This window comes from Acipenser ruthenus, chromosome 30, assembly GCF_902713425.1.
Source record: "Acipenser ruthenus chromosome 30, fAciRut3.2 maternal haplotype, whole genome shotgun sequence".
In the NCBI taxonomy this organism is placed as follows: Eukaryota; Metazoa; Chordata; class Actinopteri; order Acipenseriformes; family Acipenseridae; genus Acipenser; species Acipenser ruthenus.
Genome location: NC_081218.1, coordinates 3,654,468 through 3,673,057, shown reverse-complemented (window position 1 = coordinate 3,673,057; position 18,590 = coordinate 3,654,468). Strand labels below are relative to the sequence as shown.

The 18,590-nt window shown below is 43.3% G+C and overlaps 1 protein-coding gene across 2 annotated transcripts; it reads left to right on the top strand.

Annotated features, from left to right (window-relative positions):
- The first annotated feature begins 3,598 nt into the window (after positions 1-3,598).
- Positions 3,599-18,193, top strand: LOC117395652 (CLOCK-interacting pacemaker-like). 2 transcript variants are annotated; one of them, XM_033994687.3, is made up of 4 exons: positions 3,599-3,753; positions 9,963-10,119; positions 14,913-15,079; positions 16,150-18,193. In XM_033994687.3, the coding sequence occupies exons 2-4, from the start codon at positions 10,074-10,076 to the stop codon at positions 17,128-17,130; spliced, it is 1,194 nt and encodes a 397-aa protein (XP_033850578.3). In that variant the 5' UTR covers positions 3,599-3,753; positions 9,963-10,073; the 3' UTR covers positions 17,131-18,193. The 2 variants fall into 2 exon arrangements, with proteins under 2 accessions (XP_033850578.3, XP_033850579.3); XM_033994688.3 differs by having other exon boundaries at positions 3,599-3,851.
- The last annotated feature ends 397 nt before the right edge of the window (positions 18,194-18,590 follow it).

Sequence of the window (18,590 nt, the reverse complement as noted above, 5' to 3'; positions counted from 1 at the left end):
TTACCAGACCTCTCTGTGCTTTACAATGCTTCGCTATGCTTTACCTGACCTCTCTGTCCTTTACAATGCTTGCCTATGCTTTACTATACCTCTCTGTGCTTTACAATGCTTCCCTATGCTTTACCACACCTCTCTGTGCATTACAATGCTTCCCTATGCTTTACTATACCTCTCTGTGCTTTACAATGCTTCCCTATGCTTTACTATACCTCTCTGTGCTTTACAATGCTTCCCTATGCTTTACTATACCTCTCTGTGCTTTACAATGCTTCCCTATGCTTTACCAGACCTCTCTGTGCTTTATACTTTATTACACTTTGCTATGGGTTTACTATGGGACATCTTTAACTCAGCCACTTTTACAATACATATTTACAGGCTAATCCTTTATATATACTACCTTGACTCCCAATGGGAAACTAAGCGGTCAGGATGTAGGGTCTTATAACCTGCAATGGTCTTCATGTTTTGCAGCAGCATAAAGAGGCTTAAGACAAAATATTATAATAATAAGGAAAATAAATCATATAGAAAATGAAAGGGACCAGCAAGAAAGCTGTTTTGCTATCAAGGGGCATGGAGAAATGTAACTGCTTAGTTAACTTGAATTGTTATTTTACATGCCTATGACTATTTATTTATTACAGTTTGAAGCCACAAGGTGGCAGTAAAAACAAAAAAAAAACTACATGTAAAAAAAAAAACAGCCAAAGAACTAAAACGCAGCCAAATAAATACTGTGATAAAAAGAGGAACTCAACAACACAAATCCTTTTCAATCTACTGCCTCTCTGCCAGAAATCTCAGCACCTTTCCTACAATGATGCAGTGCATTCCCAAACTGACTCACATAGGCAGCCCCCTCAACCCCCAAGTGTGCAAAATAGCGTTTGTTTGAACTATGTCTTTATTCTGACATAGTTCAAACAAATTGCCTTTCCTGCTTCCCCTCCATCCCTACCAGAACACAGAGCCACAGGGCTCTGCCTGCCTTTACTAGTCACCTTACATCAAGGGGCACAGGACACTAGATCTAGTCCACGTGTGCACTGTTTATTGATCCTGAGCCATCGACAGATAGACAAGCCTTTTGCATGCTGTGTTAGTGTCTAGATCTGTACAGAAACACACACACAGAATGGCATGTCTGACTAATAATGCATTCTAACTTTGCAGGATTACCTACTGTGATAATTGTGAATGACTCCTGTCCCTGAAGTATCACAAAGGATATTGTTGCCCAGATCCCAGACAGGCATCCAATAATATTTTGGTGATGTGCTTAGAGCGGCATGTCGCTTTTAAGCACTTCATAAATTATATATATTTTTATCCACCCATATGCTGAACAAACGGTTGCCTAGTATGAATAAAACATTGATTCATGAAACATTTCAAAGTAATACTGATCATTATTGGCTCAAATCATTATTTAGCTCTTAGGTTCAATCAAGTGATTTAATGAGGACCGGCAAATTCAAGAAAAGGATTTAGAGCAGTAATTTGTTTATTAACTAGGATCTAAGATGTTGTGGTTACTGGCTGTCTGACTGCCCCTGTAGTCTGTTCATGTGGGTTGCCTGGTAGGTTCCATGGTATGCTATAGATAGTGTTTTATTAAAGCAGTTGATTAAGAATATTAAAGTCTTACCTGTTTAATATCATATTACTTTGGTTTGGTTTAATTCAGTATTGTTGTTTGTGCTTATTTCATTATTTCTCTGGCTTTACTCATTTTAAACCATCAGGCTGCTTTAGAAAAGGCTGCAGTGAAGGTCTAGCCCCAGGATTTTGAATTGAAGCACACCGTTTGAATTGAAGCACACCGTTTGATTTGAAGCACACATTTTTGCAATGGGTTTGTAACAGAGTACCCAGCACATAAGCCTCTCCAGATAGGTTCAGCGTTTTTTTTAGGTGGTGAATGTGAAAACTATATAAAAAAAACAGAAATAGCCTTTTCTTAAACCAGCCTTTCATCTTAAACCAGAAAAGAAACCTCTAATTCTTTTGGGTCCTATCTGATGTGTATTACGACGCCGCTTTCCAATAGGACGGCCTCCCGATTCTTCACATTGCTTCGCTTCCCCTCCTGCCCGGACACGTGTCCGGCACGTGGCCGCCGCACGCATGGCTACCTGATTGGCTGATGGGGTGGGTTGGATCGTCCTGGGTATCCTCCGTCGCCAAGGCGACCGGGCTGTGCGTCACAAAGGGATTTCCCCACGTGGATGTAGCGGTGTATTGGGACGGGAGCTGTGGATTTTAATAACGGGAAAGCGACCGTCAGCAAACTATATGGACAGGGATGAGACTGGCGCTGTAGTAGAAACAAGACTTCACACAATCCATGACACTAAAAATACGACAGGTTCATATATATTGCAAATGTTCACTTTGTGCAGTGCTGTTTGCTTTTTAAATCGTTTTCCCCCTCGTTAACATGACCGGATGTAGTCTGCTTTCACTATACTTAGTTTACTACACTAACAGCTTTCACATTGTTAACTGTTTTACAAAAATAACGCACTTCCCATGTTGTGCACGCATTTGTATCTCTCAAACCAGGCTCTGGACTCCTGACCGGAGGGTCGTGGGTTCAATCCCTGGTGGGGGACACTGCTGTTGTACCCTTGAGCAAGGTACTTTACCTAGATTGCTCCAGTAAAAACCCAACTGTATAAATGGGGAATTGTATGTAAAAATAATGTGGTATCTGTATAATGTGATATCTTGTAACAATTGTAAGTCGCCCTGGATAAGGGCGTCTGCTAAGAAATAAATAATAATAATAATAATAATAATAATAATAATAATAATAATAATAATAATAATACACCGTTTAAAGGCGCTGTTTGGAAGTGATACGATACAAATAGGAATCTTTAGACATCCTATACATCACAGGAAATCGATATGTTCATAGTGAAGCAAAGAGTAGATTGCCTTTTACCGTCTGAAAGTATTTATTCCAAAATGTCGTGCTCAGGAAAAGTTAGGGTTACGGGTTTTTCCTCAGGAATTATTCTGAAATATAGCAACACGACACGTGCAGTGTCAGTCAGGTATTGTCTTTGCTTGATTTAAACAGGTTACGGTTCTTTTTATGAAAACTGTGTGTTCATAAATTAACTTTTTGAAGAAAATAAAAGCTTGAATGGCCTTAGAATTATTCGGACAAGGAAGGCGCGGTTTGCACGAGCATTAAAATACAAACAACACAAGCTGTCTTGTCACGCCACTATAATTCCTCCCTGTGCTGCTGGTAATACCAGCGTCCTGTGGTGCTTACAGGACATGATTGAAAGGTGCTAGTAATCTAACAGCGTCATAGTGTCGTGAAGATAAACAGGACTTGACCTTAATGAGATACGCCACCCTACCCTCAGACCGTTCTGAACTGCACCGCCTTCCTGCTCGTTCACGTGTATCTGAAATAGACCCCGCCCACACACGTGTCTCTACACGGGATTGGCCACGGCTCCGGCTACTGGCCGAGCGTCACTGCCTGCGGGCTCCGCCCTAGTGGAGGATACCGGTCAGGGATTGGTCTGTGGTGGTTTGGGGGTGGGCGCGGTGTTGAGAGGGCGGGCTCTAGATCAGCTTGCAGAGTTGTGCACAGCGAGCTCTCAGTGCATCGTGAGGTCGAACCGGGCATGATAATGGCAATGCAAGGGGTGGCTCACAACTGGTATCGCTGAAAATGACGGGTTCGCCTCGTCGAAAAGGAATAGCGAACTGACTCGAGATGAGGTACTATATCTTGATTTGAAACACACTTTGTAACCGGGGAAGTGAAGAATTCAGATACTGTGCCGTGCATAACTATTTAAAAAAGGGCAACAAAGCAGGTAAGGGGCGCATGCAATTTTATTTACATTAAATCTGTAATTGAAAGCAAACCTTAAAACACACACACACTATATTTATAGGGAAACAACTAGTTGCTATATGTTATGTAATATTTCATGAAGTTTAAACCAAATACAAATAATAACTTACACATTGATTTTGTTGTGTCTGTAGCCAAAAATAGTATATTAGGTCAGAGCACTAGCCTTATGAAATGGTCCCATAGTAAGAGCACAGCAAAGTCTAAAAGTCAAAGCATAAGGAAGCATAACACATAAAGAGCTATATCTCAAACCATGGTAAATGCACAGTGTAACAGTGGGAAAACTGCAATAAAAAAAACGTTCAAAAACTTTTTAAAAACGGTATTCTTGAATGTTTGACAAACACGTTGTAGGAGTCCTTCACACAACAACGATTACATTTCAATTATGGCGCCGTTGTCCCTAAAGCCGCTTTTAAAACGGCAAAGTACCAACAAAACCTATTCGAACCGTCTCCCCATTTTTTCCTGTGCTATTTGTTACCTTTTAAATGCTGCTGGTATTTAGAGAGGTGATTACTGAAGCATTCAAACGGTCCAGTTTATTTTTGTTTAAATTGTACTGGAAAATAATGCAGGTTTTCTGAAGAACTAATTTGCGTTTTTGTTTGTAAAATAACGCCATTAACGTAGTTGTGAACAGACGTGTGCTTTTGTATTACCGTGTAACATTGTTGCTTTGGTTTTAAGCAAAGATAATGCTTCAGCACTTGTAAACTCGAGTTACACTTCTCTTAAAGTTTAGGCAGAGGTCGGCATGGGTACCCCGGGTTTTAAATGACCTGACGCTACCCGGGTCTCTTTATACTACCCGGGTTGCGATTTATTAATTTGAGAATTAAGAAAATGTAGAAAATATGACAATAGAATGCAGAGGGTCTCTGGCCGGCGTAATAAAGACAACTTTAAAACAAGCTTTTGTGCTAAGCCTTTTCTTAACTGATAGGATATCAATGTTTCACAGAAATCAATAGCGGGTACCCGTTCTGGATTTTCTACCAGTGCCGACCTCTAGTTAGACCTATTTTAATAACAAACAAGTAGGCTACAGACGTTACGGAACTGCAATATGCAATACTTTGTAGTATCTGATCATTCATCCAGAACTATTGAACACAGCAGTGCTGGCTTTAGAAGTACTAAAATAAATGTAATCAATTAATAACATTACTGAAACTTAAGGTCCCTGTGTAAATTTTGGGGGTCCCAATAAAGTACAAACTAGGGTTACCAGATTTCCAGAATGAAAAAACGGCACTGCTGTTGTAGGAGCTGCATGCTAGCAGCACTGAGTCTCATTGAGAGAGGCGGGGATTGGACACTCTGTGAATGAGTCCATGTGTCTGGACATGAGAGATAGAGAGGAAGTGAGAGAGAGAGGGAGCGAGCATGTGAGAGAGAGGGAGAGGGAGCGAGCATGTGAGAGGGAGAGGGATAGAGAGGGAGCGAGCATGTGAGAGAGAGAAAGTGTGTTCAGTATTTTGTAATTTGGTGTTAAAGATATAAAAAATCAGTGTGTGTGTGTCTCGGTATCACTCTGTTTGTGTATCAGTGTGTGTCTGTGTTTGTTTCAGTGTGTGTCTTTGTCTCGGTGTGTGTATCTCAGTGTGTCTGTGTCTCTGTATGTGTGTCTCAGTGTGTGTGTTTGTGCCTCAGTGTGTGTGTGTGTGTTAGTGTCTGTGTCTCGGTGTGTGTCAGTCTGTGTGTCTCAGTGTTAGTGTTTGTGTTAGTGTTTGACTCTCGGTGTGTGTGTGTGTATGCATCTCAGTGTGTCTGTCTCGGTGTATGTGTGTCTCAGTGTGTGTGTGTGTTAGTGTCTGTCTCGGTGTGTGTCTGTGTGTGTGTCTGTGTGTGTGTTAGTGTCTGTGTCTCGGTGTGTGTCAGTCTGTGTGTGTGTTTGTGTCTCTGTGTGTTAGTGTATGTGTCTCGGTGTGTGTCAGTCTGTGTGTGTGTTTGTGTCTCTGTGTGTGTGTTAGTGTCTGTGTCTCGGTGTGTGTCAGTCTGTGTGTGTGTTTGTGTCTCTGTGTGTGTGTTAGTGTCTGTGTCTCGGTGTGTGTCAGTCTGTGTGTGTGTGTGTGTGTTAGTGTCTGTGTCTCGTTGTGTGTCTCAGGCTGTAAGGTGAGGAGGCTGACGTTGAATGTGAGCAGTGCTGGAGAGGAGGGGGAGGGAAGCACATGGAGTGCGGTGTGCCTCAGGACCCTGCGTCATCCTGACACAGAGAGAGAGGGGAAGAGGGAAAGAGAGACTATAGTCTAGAAATGGAATCAAGCAGGTACAGTACAGAGCTGCAGGCTCCCGGTGTGCCGTCATTCCCCTTGGAAAGTCTTAGTTTAGAAAGGTCATTCATCTCAACATACATACATACATACATACATACAGTGCCTTGCGAAAGTATTCGGCCCCCTTGAACTTTGCGACCTTTTGCCACATTTCAGGCTTCAAACATAAAGATATGAAACTGTAATTTTTTGTGAAGAATCAACAACAAGTGGGACACAGTCATGAAGTGGAATGAAATTTATTGGATATTTCAAACTTTTTTAACAAATAAAAAACGGAAAAATTGGGCGTGCAAAATTATTCAGCCCCTTTACTTTCAGTGCAGCAAACTCTCTCCAGAAGTTCAGTGAGGATCTCTGAATGATCCAATGTTGACCTAAATGACTAATGATGATAAATAGAATCCACCTGTGTGTAATCAAGTCTCCGTATAAATGCACCTGCACTGTGATAGTCTCAGAGGTCCGTTTAAAGCGCAGAGAGCATCATGAAGAACAAGGAACACACCAGGCAGGTCCGAGATTTAAACATCCCAAGGAGCACTGTGCAAGCGATAATATTGAAATGGAAGGAGTATCAGACCACTGCAAATCTACCAAGACCTGGCCGTCCCTCTAAACTTTCAGCTCATACAAGGAGAAGACTGATCAGAGATGCAGCCAAGAGGCCCATGATCACTCTGGATGAACTGCAGAGATCTACAGCTGAGGTGGGAGACTCTGTCCATAGGACAACAATCAGTCGTATACTGCACAAATCTGGCCTTTATGGAAGAGTGGCAAGAAGAAAGCCATTTCTTAAAGATATCCATAAAAAGTGTCGTTTACAGTTTGCCACAAGCCACCTGGGAGACACACCAAACATGTGGAAGAAGGTGCTCTGGTCAGATGAAACCAAAATCGAACTTTTTGGCAACAATGCAAAACGTTATGTTTGGCGTAAAAGCAACACAGCTCATCACCCTGAACACACCATCCCCACTGTCAAACATGGTGGTGGCAGCATCATGGTTTGGGCCTGCTTTTCTTCAGCAGGGACAGGGAAGATGGTTAAAATTCATGGGAAGATGGATGGAGCCAAATACAGGACCATTCTGGAAGAAAACCTGATGGAGTCTGCAAAAGACCTGAGACTGGGACGGAGATTTGTCTTCCAACAAGACAATGATCCAAAACATAAAGCAAAATCTACAATGGAATGGTTCACAAATAAACATATCCAGGTGTTAGAATGGCCAAGTCAAAGTCCAGACCTGAATCCAATCGAGAATCTGTGGAAAGAACTGAAAACTGCTGTTCACAAATGCTCTCCATCCAACCTCACTGAGCTCGAGCTGTTTTGCAAGGAGGAATGGGCAAAAATTTCAGTCTCTCGATGTGCAAAACTGATAGAGACATACCCCAAGCGACTTACAGCTGTAATCGCAGCAAAAGGTGGCGCTACAAAGTATTAACTTAAGGGGGCTGAATAATTTTGCACGCCCAATTTTTCAGTTTTTTATTTGTTAAAAAAGTTTGAAATATCCAATAAATTTCGTTCCACTTCATGATTGTGTCCCACTTGTTGTTGATTCTTCACAAAAAATTACAGTTTCATATCTTTATGTTTGAAGCCTGAAATGTGGCAAAAGGTCGCAAAGTTCAAGGGGGCCGAATACTTTCGCAAGGCACTGTACATTTTAAATCCTGGGATGATCTCAACATGACATGACACCTAAATGAGTCAAACTAGTATAACTGGCTAATGTGAGCCCATTCTACCAATGACTCAGCCTATTGTAGCTGCCATGTAGCCTACCATTGCCCCTTACTACAGAACCATTGCGCGTCTGCATTGCCACGCTTGGGAAGAGTACAGCATCCTGTGGTGCTATTCTACTAATGGCAGTGTCATTGTAGCGGCTATAATTATCTTACCATTGCCCCTCTGTACAGAACCGTTGCCTTTGAAGATCGCTTGGGAAGGTGTAGTGTATGTGTTTAATCGATTAAACTCCCTAATAATAATAATAATAATAATTATTATTATTATTATTATTATTATTATTATTATCTGGCTAGTTCCTGTAATGTTACAGAATAAGTTATTTAAGCAAATATATACAGTATATATAATGATCTATTAGGGCAAATGTGTATGTCATTGCTATTGTTATTAACTCAGTGTTCCCTCGATCTGGAAATTCAGTTAAATGTCCTATACTTTCCTATAGGTCACTGGTTTCAACAGTTCACTTTTTTTGTCGATGTGGACATAAAAAGGGAGCACTTTATTATTATTATTATTATTATTATTATTATTATTATTATTAGCCTCCTACTACTTTACCTTCTAAAAGTTTCCCCCAGTAAACGCATAGCAAAGTGTAATCAAGCACGGTGAAAGCATTGTAAAGCACAGAGAGGTATGGTAAAGCATAGGGAAGCATTGTAAAGCACAGAGAGGTCTGGTAAAGCATAGGGAAGCATTGTAAAGCACAGAGAGGTAAGGTAAAGCATAGGGAAGCATTGTAAAGCGCAGAGAGGTATGGTAAAGCATAGGGAAGCATTGTAAAGCACAGAGAGGTATGGTAAAGCATAGGGAAGCATTGTAAAGCACAGAGAGATCTGGTAAAGCATAGGCAAGCATTGTAAAGCACAGAGAGATCTGGTAAAGCATAGGGAAGCATTGTAAAGCACAGAGAGGTCTGGTGAAGCATTGTAAAGCACAGAGAGGTGTGGTAAAGCATAGGGAAGCATTGTAAAGCACAGAGAGGCATGGTAAAGCATTGGGAAGCATTGTAAAGCACAGAGAGGTCTGGTAAAGCATAGGGGAAGCATTGTAAAGCACTGAGAGGTATGGTAAAGCATAGAGAAGCATTGTAAAGCACAGAGAGGTCTGGTAAAGCATAGGGAAGCATTGTAAAGCACAGAGAGGTCTGGTAAAGCATTGGGAAGCATTGTAAAGCACAGTGAGGTAAGGTAAAGCATAGGGAAGCATTGTAAAGCACAGATAGGTATGGTAAAGCATAGGGAAGCATTGTAAAGCACAGAGAGGTCTGGTAAAGCATAGGGAAGCATTGTAAAGCACAGAGGTGTGGTAAAGCATAGGGAAGCATTGTAAAGCACAGAGAGGTGTGATAAAGCATATAAAAAATAAATAAATGAACAAACATGGCAAAGCTCAGAGAGATAAGATAAATGCATAGTAAAACCATGGGAAAAACTGGGGAAAACTGCACCATTACCATGGAAATTTAGTGTGATGCACATTTCTAAGGGCAGGAACACAATACAGGGGTATTTTGGCAGCAAGTGGGTAGCTTCAAGTCTCCGATTTCACTTTCATACTTTTTCTCGGATGCCGCGTCATTGTTTTTGTTTGGGATCGTTCTGTGTTCATGTATCTCACCTGAGTCGAGGGGCTGCTCTTCAGCTGCCTGCCACAGACACACATGCTTGTGAAACAGCACTGCTCTCTTAACTAACGTTTCTTCTTGTTTAGATGCACTTTGAATTGTTTTCTGTTCCAGTCGTCACATCCTGATGGCTTCCTTCAGTAAGAAATACTGCATTGAACAGGTGTTCTGCTTCTTCCATCCACTAGGGGGCAGCAGTGTTACAGGGGGACGGGTTAATGGTTACACTCTGGTGTACCATCTGTACTTAGAGAGACAACATCTTTGATAGTCTATTGAGGCTTCCCTATGCTTTCCAGTGTTCCCCTATGCGTTCACTCTATTTTATTACACTTTCCTATGCTTGTTTTTAAGGGAGTGTAAAGCTGTCTCTGATGTGTCTGTTAACAGGGGTCCGGTTGGACTGGTTTGAGCTCAGTGCCAGCGGGACGATACCACAGGAGGAGCACCCCCCCCATCAGTGCCAGCAAGACCACCAAGGACAAGAGCAACAGCACCACCATGAGGGCAGGGCGCTGTGAGTCGGAGAAGGACTCGGGGTACTCTGGTGAGTGCTGGACTTCATTGAATAATCACAGCCAGTAGAAATACTAAAAGAAACCTATTAAATTCAGTGACAAACGCTTTGAGTATAAGTCTTTCACAGTGTCTTCAGTGGAAATTCAAGGACAAACGCTTTCTCCTCAGTGTGGAGCAGTGTGGAGTAGTGGTTAGGGCTCTGGACTCTTGACCGGAGGGTCGTGGGTTCAATCCCCGGTCAGGGACACTGCTGCTGTACCCTTGAGCAAGGTACTTTACCTAGATTACTTTACCTAGATTGCTCCAGTAAAAACCCAACTGTATAATGTGAAATAATGTATAATGTGATATGTTGTAACAATTGTAAGTCGCCCTGGATAAGGGCGTCTGCTAAGAAATAAATAATAATAATAATAATAATAATAAAGTGTCTTCAAGAGATGAAGCTTTTGTCATTGAGCTTATTAAGTTTCTTTCTTTATTTCTAACTTGTAATTCCTTTGACTGAAGACTACAATGTGAAGCAGATAGTAGATGCTAGTATACACAGAGAAGAGAGGAGAGGTCGAGGAGTTGCAGGGTTACAGTGCATATATAGCAGGCTGCACTTTTGAGAGGATGGAACAGCATATATTGAACTAGAGGCAAGGAACAATATTTACACAAGGACAGAATACAAGGCTGCACTGCCCTCTTGTGGCTGTCGGTGGGATGAAACGTGTTTAATTGAAGCCAGTCCACATAACATTTCCATCTGCACCATTATTCCAATTAGAATAGGTAGCCTAACTACGCCACCTAGTGAAAGGTATGGGCACCAGGCCCCGCGATTTTGGTATACGCTGGTAATTAGGAATCTAGTACTTGGTAACACTTTTATTCGGATCTCTCTTTGCAAGTTCTGTTTGATCCCAGGACCACACAACACAAGGTAGTTAAATAGATTTTATTTGGTACGGAAGTTTCTTTAGAAGATGGAATTTCATAGGTCACAGCATACAATATCGTTTTTTTTATTTCAGTCCCGATACTGGTTCAGTCGATAGTCAATATTTGTTACTTATTTGTCTAGAAACAGTCTCAGCTTACCTCAGTCATTCCAATCCGGTTTATCTCAGAAGGGGATACGGCAGCCACAATTGAGGTGCATGTGTGCGACTAGAATTTCCTAAAGGTTGACTATAAAAAGTAAACGTGATTTTTTTTCAGTTAAGTATAAAATAAACAAACAAAAAAAATTAACAGTCGGATCTAAACTGTGACATCTCAATCGTAATGTACCCTGGGAATGTAGTTTATTGGTGTCCACTGCCCACACATTAAAAACTACAAATCCCATAGCCCAACAATTTCACTGGCTAATCATTTCCGGACAGTTTGAAAACTTGTCAAACCAAGATGAGGAAAATAACAAATGATTTTCATGCGATTAGATGAACAAAATTCAGATATGTTGGTGTCTTTACAAGAAATGAGCAATGAAGGTATGTCAGAAGATGAAAGCGAACAGGGATCTTTGAGAAGGGCTATGTTAGTTACAGCGTGTTCACAGTTTTAAGTAGCAAAAGAACATACAAGTTCTACCAACAGTGGCTAAAAGATTTTCCCTGGCTTAAGTTTGAATGTTAGAATGCAGGGGAACTGATGGCAGGCAAGACTACATTCTTCAAAGGGAGCCAGGAGTTCAGACGTGGAAATATACTCGAACAGTGCTTCAAAACAGTACGCAGTGTGCAGAGAGAGGCATACATCCAGAAATGTCAGCCAAGTATTGAACTGCGCAAATGTTATGTAAGAAAGGAAGGGAAAAAAATGTAGATATTCAACAATACATTTGAGCAAAATTGTATATATTTTTTTGTGTGCCCCTAAATTTTATGTAACTTAAAAAAGTTAGCGTAGAGCCCTGCCTGCACCAGGGTTCAAGACTCAGATGCTGGTAAGTTATAACTACCTATGCTCAATATTAAAAACGCTTTGATTTGCGTTTGTTACGTTTTTGTTGTTGTGGTTATTATGTTTTATTATTGCTACTTCGTATCGGACACTGTTATATTATATACCGCTAGTAATTGTTGGTCATAGCTTACTGGTGGATGGCGGAGCCCGTTGAGATCCACCAAAATGGATCGCAGTGTTCGGTGTATTTGCCACCACTGGAGTAATATATTCACAGCTTTCATGTTCGACCCACATATTATTTTTCTGCAGTTGGAGATTTAAAACTCGCCTCTTTCCAGCGTCCGTCTCATTGGAGACTCATTAGGTCACTTCCACCATCAGTGTGGAGTTCTGGGGCTGACTGACAGACAGAGTCCCAGTTGAAATGGATTTGATCTGCTGCTGATGGAAATGAACAAACTGGATTTCAGACCGCTTTCAAGCCAGTCCCAGTGGACATGCAGCTTAATAATGATATTCATGAAGCTAATGTCTCTGCTGGTAGCTTCTTAGCTGCAGTCCATGGGTTTCGCAAGTATCAAACTGTATTTCGTTCCTAAAAATAGACTTCTAAAAAACTGCTCCAGTGCGTGCGTTTCTTTCATCAGTGTTATGTTACTAGCCGCGGCGGGGCACAGCGTATTGTGTCCTAATACCTGGATCAATTGAAAAATAGCAATTGGTCACTGACCTTTAAAAATCTGTTCCCAAACCAATAGAGCCTGCCACAGACAGGCAGGCAGGCAGGGCAGACAGGCAGGCAGGCAGGGCAGACAGGCAAGGCAAGCAGACAGGCAAGGCATGCAGGTAGGGCAGACAGGCTGGCAGGCAGGTAGGCAGGTAGGGCAGACAGGCAGGCAGGCAGACAGACAGGCAGGAAGGCAGGCAGACAGGCAGGCTCATTGAGGAATCCAGTCCGGGGGTGAGGTGGTGCAGACCAGGGGCGGCTCTGGGCCTTCTGAACTGCTGCTCTTGTTTTGAGTGACACATAGCGAGGGAGGGCTTACTGAAGAACTTTGTGTTAAATGTGCCTAAAAGTGGAGTGATCTGATGCATTCTGGGAGCCAGTTACATTAAGTGTGGGTTGTGGGCAATCTACAGATACATTTCAGATCCGTCCCAGTCCTACCTCTTAACCTGTCATCAACTCAATGGTGTGATGCTGCTAGTTTTACCATCATCCTCACAGCTCACCTTACATATACCCAGTTGAACTTTAAAAAAATTGACAATGTTTCTATGAATCTGTTTAACACAGAATATATATAACACGGAATACACACATAATATAAAAGTGCTCACCCAAAGATTACAAACAGGAATGCAGTTTTGAGTGTCTGTCGCACATTTATAGACTCTAAAGTAGCAGGTGCCTGCTGCTGTGGGGCATTCTCCTAGGTTATGATTGTCTGTGTATTTTCTACATAAAATGAAAAGGCTCACATAATCTGTTACGATTGACATTAAGGTAAACCTACCTAGGTGTGCTGGTATTGATAAGTTATACTAACTTGAAGATACTTCTCGTTTTAGAGATTGTTAATTAACCCTGTGCGCTGACTTCACTGTTTGAGTCTCTCGAGGGTTGGAGCTGCACACAACAGCAGTCTTTCTGTGCTCTTCTTATTATTAAACATTATAAATCGTTCAGCCTTGCTCAACCAATCAAAACAATGGATTCAGTGCTGCACTGGGGGGCTGAGAACGCCTGAGGAGCAGTGATGCAGACAGACAGCCTCAGGTGAACTCAAACTAGTCATGTAATAATTCACATCTCAAACACGATTCAGAACACTGTCAGTCACTGCTTGAGAGCGACCCAGGACTGAATAGCAGATAAGTGATCTCCCCCCCCCCCCACCCCCCCGTCTCTCTCAAATGCACAACTGCGAGGCACAACTGGAAGTACTGAAGTTTAGCACTGAATTCACCAGCAACAACATTTAGAAGATAAAGCATAGTCCTGATTGTCCAGTACCACCTTCTGCTCATGAAGAATGCGTTTAGGCAGGGTGGCACCGCCATCTTGTGGTAATAGCCGGGAGTGTCTCATTTAGTTGAAATGTTTTGTTGTTGTTCTTTAAGGGTGATTCCCCCTGTATAATATAAAACAGACTGTAATGTTGAATTACATTTTAGACAGCCTATTTATTCCAGCAAACATTTCTCCCAAGGATCTTTTTTTTTTTTTATTTTATAAATTTAGTCAATTATTTTTATTATTCTCTCCCAATTCAGAATGGCCAATTATTTTATTAGGCTCAGCTCACCGCTACCACCCCCGCGCTGACTCGGGAGGGCGAAGACGAACACACACTGTCCTCCAAAGCGTATGCCATCACCCGACCGCTTTTTTTCACACTGCGGACTCACCATGCAGCCACCCAAGAGCTACAGCGTAGGAGGACAACGCAGCTCTGGGCAGCTTACAGGCAAGCCCGCAGGCACCCGGCCAGACCACAGGGGTCGCTGGTGCGCGATGAGCTGAGGTCACCCTGGCCGACCTAACCCTCCCTCCCCCCGGGAGACGCTCGGCCAATTGAGCGCCGCCCCCTGGGAGCTCCCGTCCTCGGTCGGCAAAGGAATAGCCTGGACTCGAACTCGCGACGTCCAGATTATAGGGTGCGTCCTGCACTCTTCGCAGGTGCTTTTACTGGATGCGCCACTTGGGAGCCCCCGAGGATCATTTTCTATGTGAGATGCAGTGAAACGTGTGCAGTGCTAGCATAGTTTCCCACCTCACCTGAGAAATCTGCCTTGGGGAGTCTTTTCAGAAGCAGTTTTTGTTGAGGTTGGTTAGTGACTGCAGCCTGCCTGTCTGTCAGTGTGTGTCTCTGTTCCAGTGTATAACGGCTGTCTGTTCTCCTATCTCTCTTGCAGACAGCAGCTCAGAGTACCTGCAGATGGACTCTGAGGACCACCACCCCCCCTCCTCCTCCTCCTCCTCCTCTTCCTCCTCATCTTCCTCCTCCTCCTCCAGCAGTGTGACTCGCCGCTCGGGGGGCCTCACCCCTGTCTACATCGTTAAGAACCTGGTCATCAAACAGGTGGGTCACAGCAGGCAGGGGAACATCCCAACATCATTCTAAAAACATCCCGACACCATTCTAAAAACACACCCGACACCATTCTAAAAACACACCCGACACCATTCTAAAAACACACCCGACACCATTCTAAAAACATCCCGACACCATTCTAAAAACATCCCGACACCATTCTAAAAACACATCCCGACACCATTCTAAACACATCCCGACACCATTCTAAAAACACATCCCGACACCATTCTAAAAACACATCCCGACACCATTCTAAAAACATCCCGACACCATTCTAAAAACACATCCCGACACCATTCTAAACACATCCCGACACCATTCTAAAAACACATCCCGACACCATTCTAAAAACATCCCGACACCATTCTAAAAACATCCCGACACCATTCTAAAAACATCCCGACACCATTCTAAAAACACATCTCGACACCATTCTAAAAACATCCCAACAATAAATATATATATATATATATATATATATATATGTATATATATATGTGTGAAATGATAGAGCTGTCCCACGTGTATTCTTGAGCCAATTTTGTTCTTTTGAAATGTAAATAAATAAATAAATCGGATGGTTTGATAATGTTACTTAAAAGCATAGTACCACATTAACATTTCTAGTTTGTTTTTTTGATTTGCAAAGCAGCCTAGTTTGACACATTTGGGGCTACACCAAGAATAATTCAAGCTCAGCTCGGTAATTCAAAGTAGACTCACTTTGACAAGGGATGGTCGGATCTTCTGGTATCAGAACTTCTCACAATACTATGTCTGCCTCTCTGCACCAATTGTGTCAAATATTACTGAATTGATCTTTAGAGACACCCTCCAGCATCTTGTGGTCTATGCCACCTTGTGATCAGGAAAAATGGTGGCCCAACCCGATATGATGTACAGGTCTTAATAATGTGGCCAGACAGTGTATCTTGTATTTCTCTGTATTTTGTACAATGGAGAATAAAATGGCCTCACTCCCTCTCACGCTGTCACTCTGTCATTCTCTCATCCTGTCCCCCCTCCCCTCTCTCTGTCACTCTCTCTCTCTGCAGCCCCTGACATTGCAGACCCACACTGGCCCTATTCTCCACAGCCAGCTGGCATGGGGCCGTCAGTCGGCTCTAACCACAGTGAGCGGTCAGGGGGCCGCCCAGGTCCTGTTTATCCAGCAGCCCAGAGCCGGCGCTCAGCTCAAACTCCCCCGCAAGAAAAAGGACACCTACCTCCCCATCCTGAACTCTTACCCCCGCATCGCCCCGCACCCCATGAAGAGCCCTGACCAGAGGGCAGGGAAACCGGGAAAGCATGGAAGCCTTGGGGGAGCGCACGCGGGGAAGAGCCAGAGCAAGAGAGTCTGTGTGGCGGACAGGAGGGAGTGGGTGCCCTCGTCCAAATTGCAGGAGAAGCCGGAGAGGAACTTCCATCAACCCTCCCCACAGCCCCTCATCCCTTCAGAGAGCCCCGACCTGTGCAGCCTCCTCTCCCCCTGCCCCACAGAGCTCCCTGTGTCTGGGCCTCCTTCAGTCTCCAGCTCTGAGACTTCGTCTTTATCTGCCTCTTCTCTGCTGACCCACCCCGGGGAGTCCTGGAGGGAATCCAAGGCTTCCTCAGACCTGGAGAAGCAGCACCGCTTCCTCAACACAGTGGAGATCCTGAACCGCTCCGGCCTACTGGGCATCACCCTGAGGACCAAGGAGTTGATCCGGCAGAACCACAGCACCCAGCGCCAGATCCAGGAGCTGCGGGAGCACGCCAGGCTGCTCTGCCTGGCCGTCCGCTGCAACCAGCCTCAGGACTGGGCCCGGCTGCAGGAAGCCATGGTCAACTCGGGCTACGGCGATCTCACAGGGGAGCTAGCCAGCACCACCGCCGCCGCTGCTGCCTCCAGCCCACAGCCTCGGGGACCAGTCTGGGAGGGAGGGGACCCCCCGCTGCCTGCCCCTGCCCTGCACAGCAGCAAGCAGGATCCTGATCCCGAGAGGATCAGCAGCTCCACTCACGCCTCTCTGCCTTCAGCACGGCGCTCATGGTGAATGTAACCCCGGGGCAGCCTCTCCTGGAGGAACGGTTAGGTTCATCTGCTTTCCTTTAAAGGGGTGCTGCTCACCAAGGCTTGTTAGTAAGCTTTCCGCTTATTAGCACTTGCAAAAATAGCACCGCCTCCTTTATGAAGATTGCTGACCAAGGCTTAAAATTACATTTGTATTTGCATTAGCAGCATGCCTGCCTTTATGAGATTTTATGATCAGATTAGACCACTGTGGTAAATCAAACTTCCTATACTGGAAGTGTAGGTACCAAGAAGAAGCAGCAACTTTTGAGTCTGTTGTGTATATTTGAAAAATCTTCATGGTCTTGGTTAGCTGCTAGTGCTAATAAGAGGTAAGAAAATGTATTTCAAAGCCTTGGTGTGCAGCCCTTTGAATGGGGCAGTGACAATGTTGCAAGTGCTTGTAGGGTGTAAGCGGATGGATTGAAAAGCCTGGGTTAGCTAATGAAAATATAGCAAAGCCACTTTATTTTCATGCACTTTTGTGTTGGAGTGGAGAGATGAACAAGGGACCCACTGCTCCAGACTCTCAGAAAGCAACAGAACACTGACCCGTCTGAGTCTCAGATTGCCATCAGCTCCGCACAGCCCAGTACAGCCGCTTCTCTCATCACACTAAACTGGGCACATCCTTAAACAGAAGATAGCAAGTTTGAACCGTGTTTATAGAAAAAAAACATCACAAACCATCCAATAGATAATGATGTTCAATTTGTATACATTGCTGCAAGAGTCAAGTGTATAATTATAATTATTATTATTATTATTATTGAGACTACAGTGTGTACAACATTTACGTGTGCATGGAATAAATAATGCATATGAAAAACGATTAGTCTATATGTGTTCAACTGTAAAAATACTAAGAATAGTGACAACATGTCTTGACAGTGGTTAAAATGTTTAGCAACATTCTAAAAGTTGCATCAACTAGTTTTGTACACGCTAGAACAAAAGGGTAGTTCTTTTAGGGTGGCACAGACATTTAGTAATTCCCTTTAACATGTTTGAAATCTGCAGATATAAATAAATCAAACAGAAAGAAATGTGTTCATTGAGTGCCCTGTATCTGAGTGATGAAACAGAGGTAAGAAGTAATTACAGATGAACTATGAGTGGTTTTGATAGGTCAGGTCCTGACAAGCGAGTAGGTCATTTCCTATTAGCTCACACTGTCAGAAGCTGTCTTTTTGTTACTCAATGGTACTCAGTAATGTGAGAAAAGCATCATTTTGTGCTGTGCAGTTAAGAGTTTTAATTCATATCTGCAGACTGTCTGCACAGCCCTTATTCTTAAGCAATGAAATCAGCTGTAATGTGATATTTACTATGGCAGTGAATTGACCTGGAGATCCTAAGTGCCTACACTGAGCTGACCTGAAGAGAGATTTATTTGTGTAACTCAAGGACACTGCTTGCTGTATCGAATTGGTCATTGTGTTT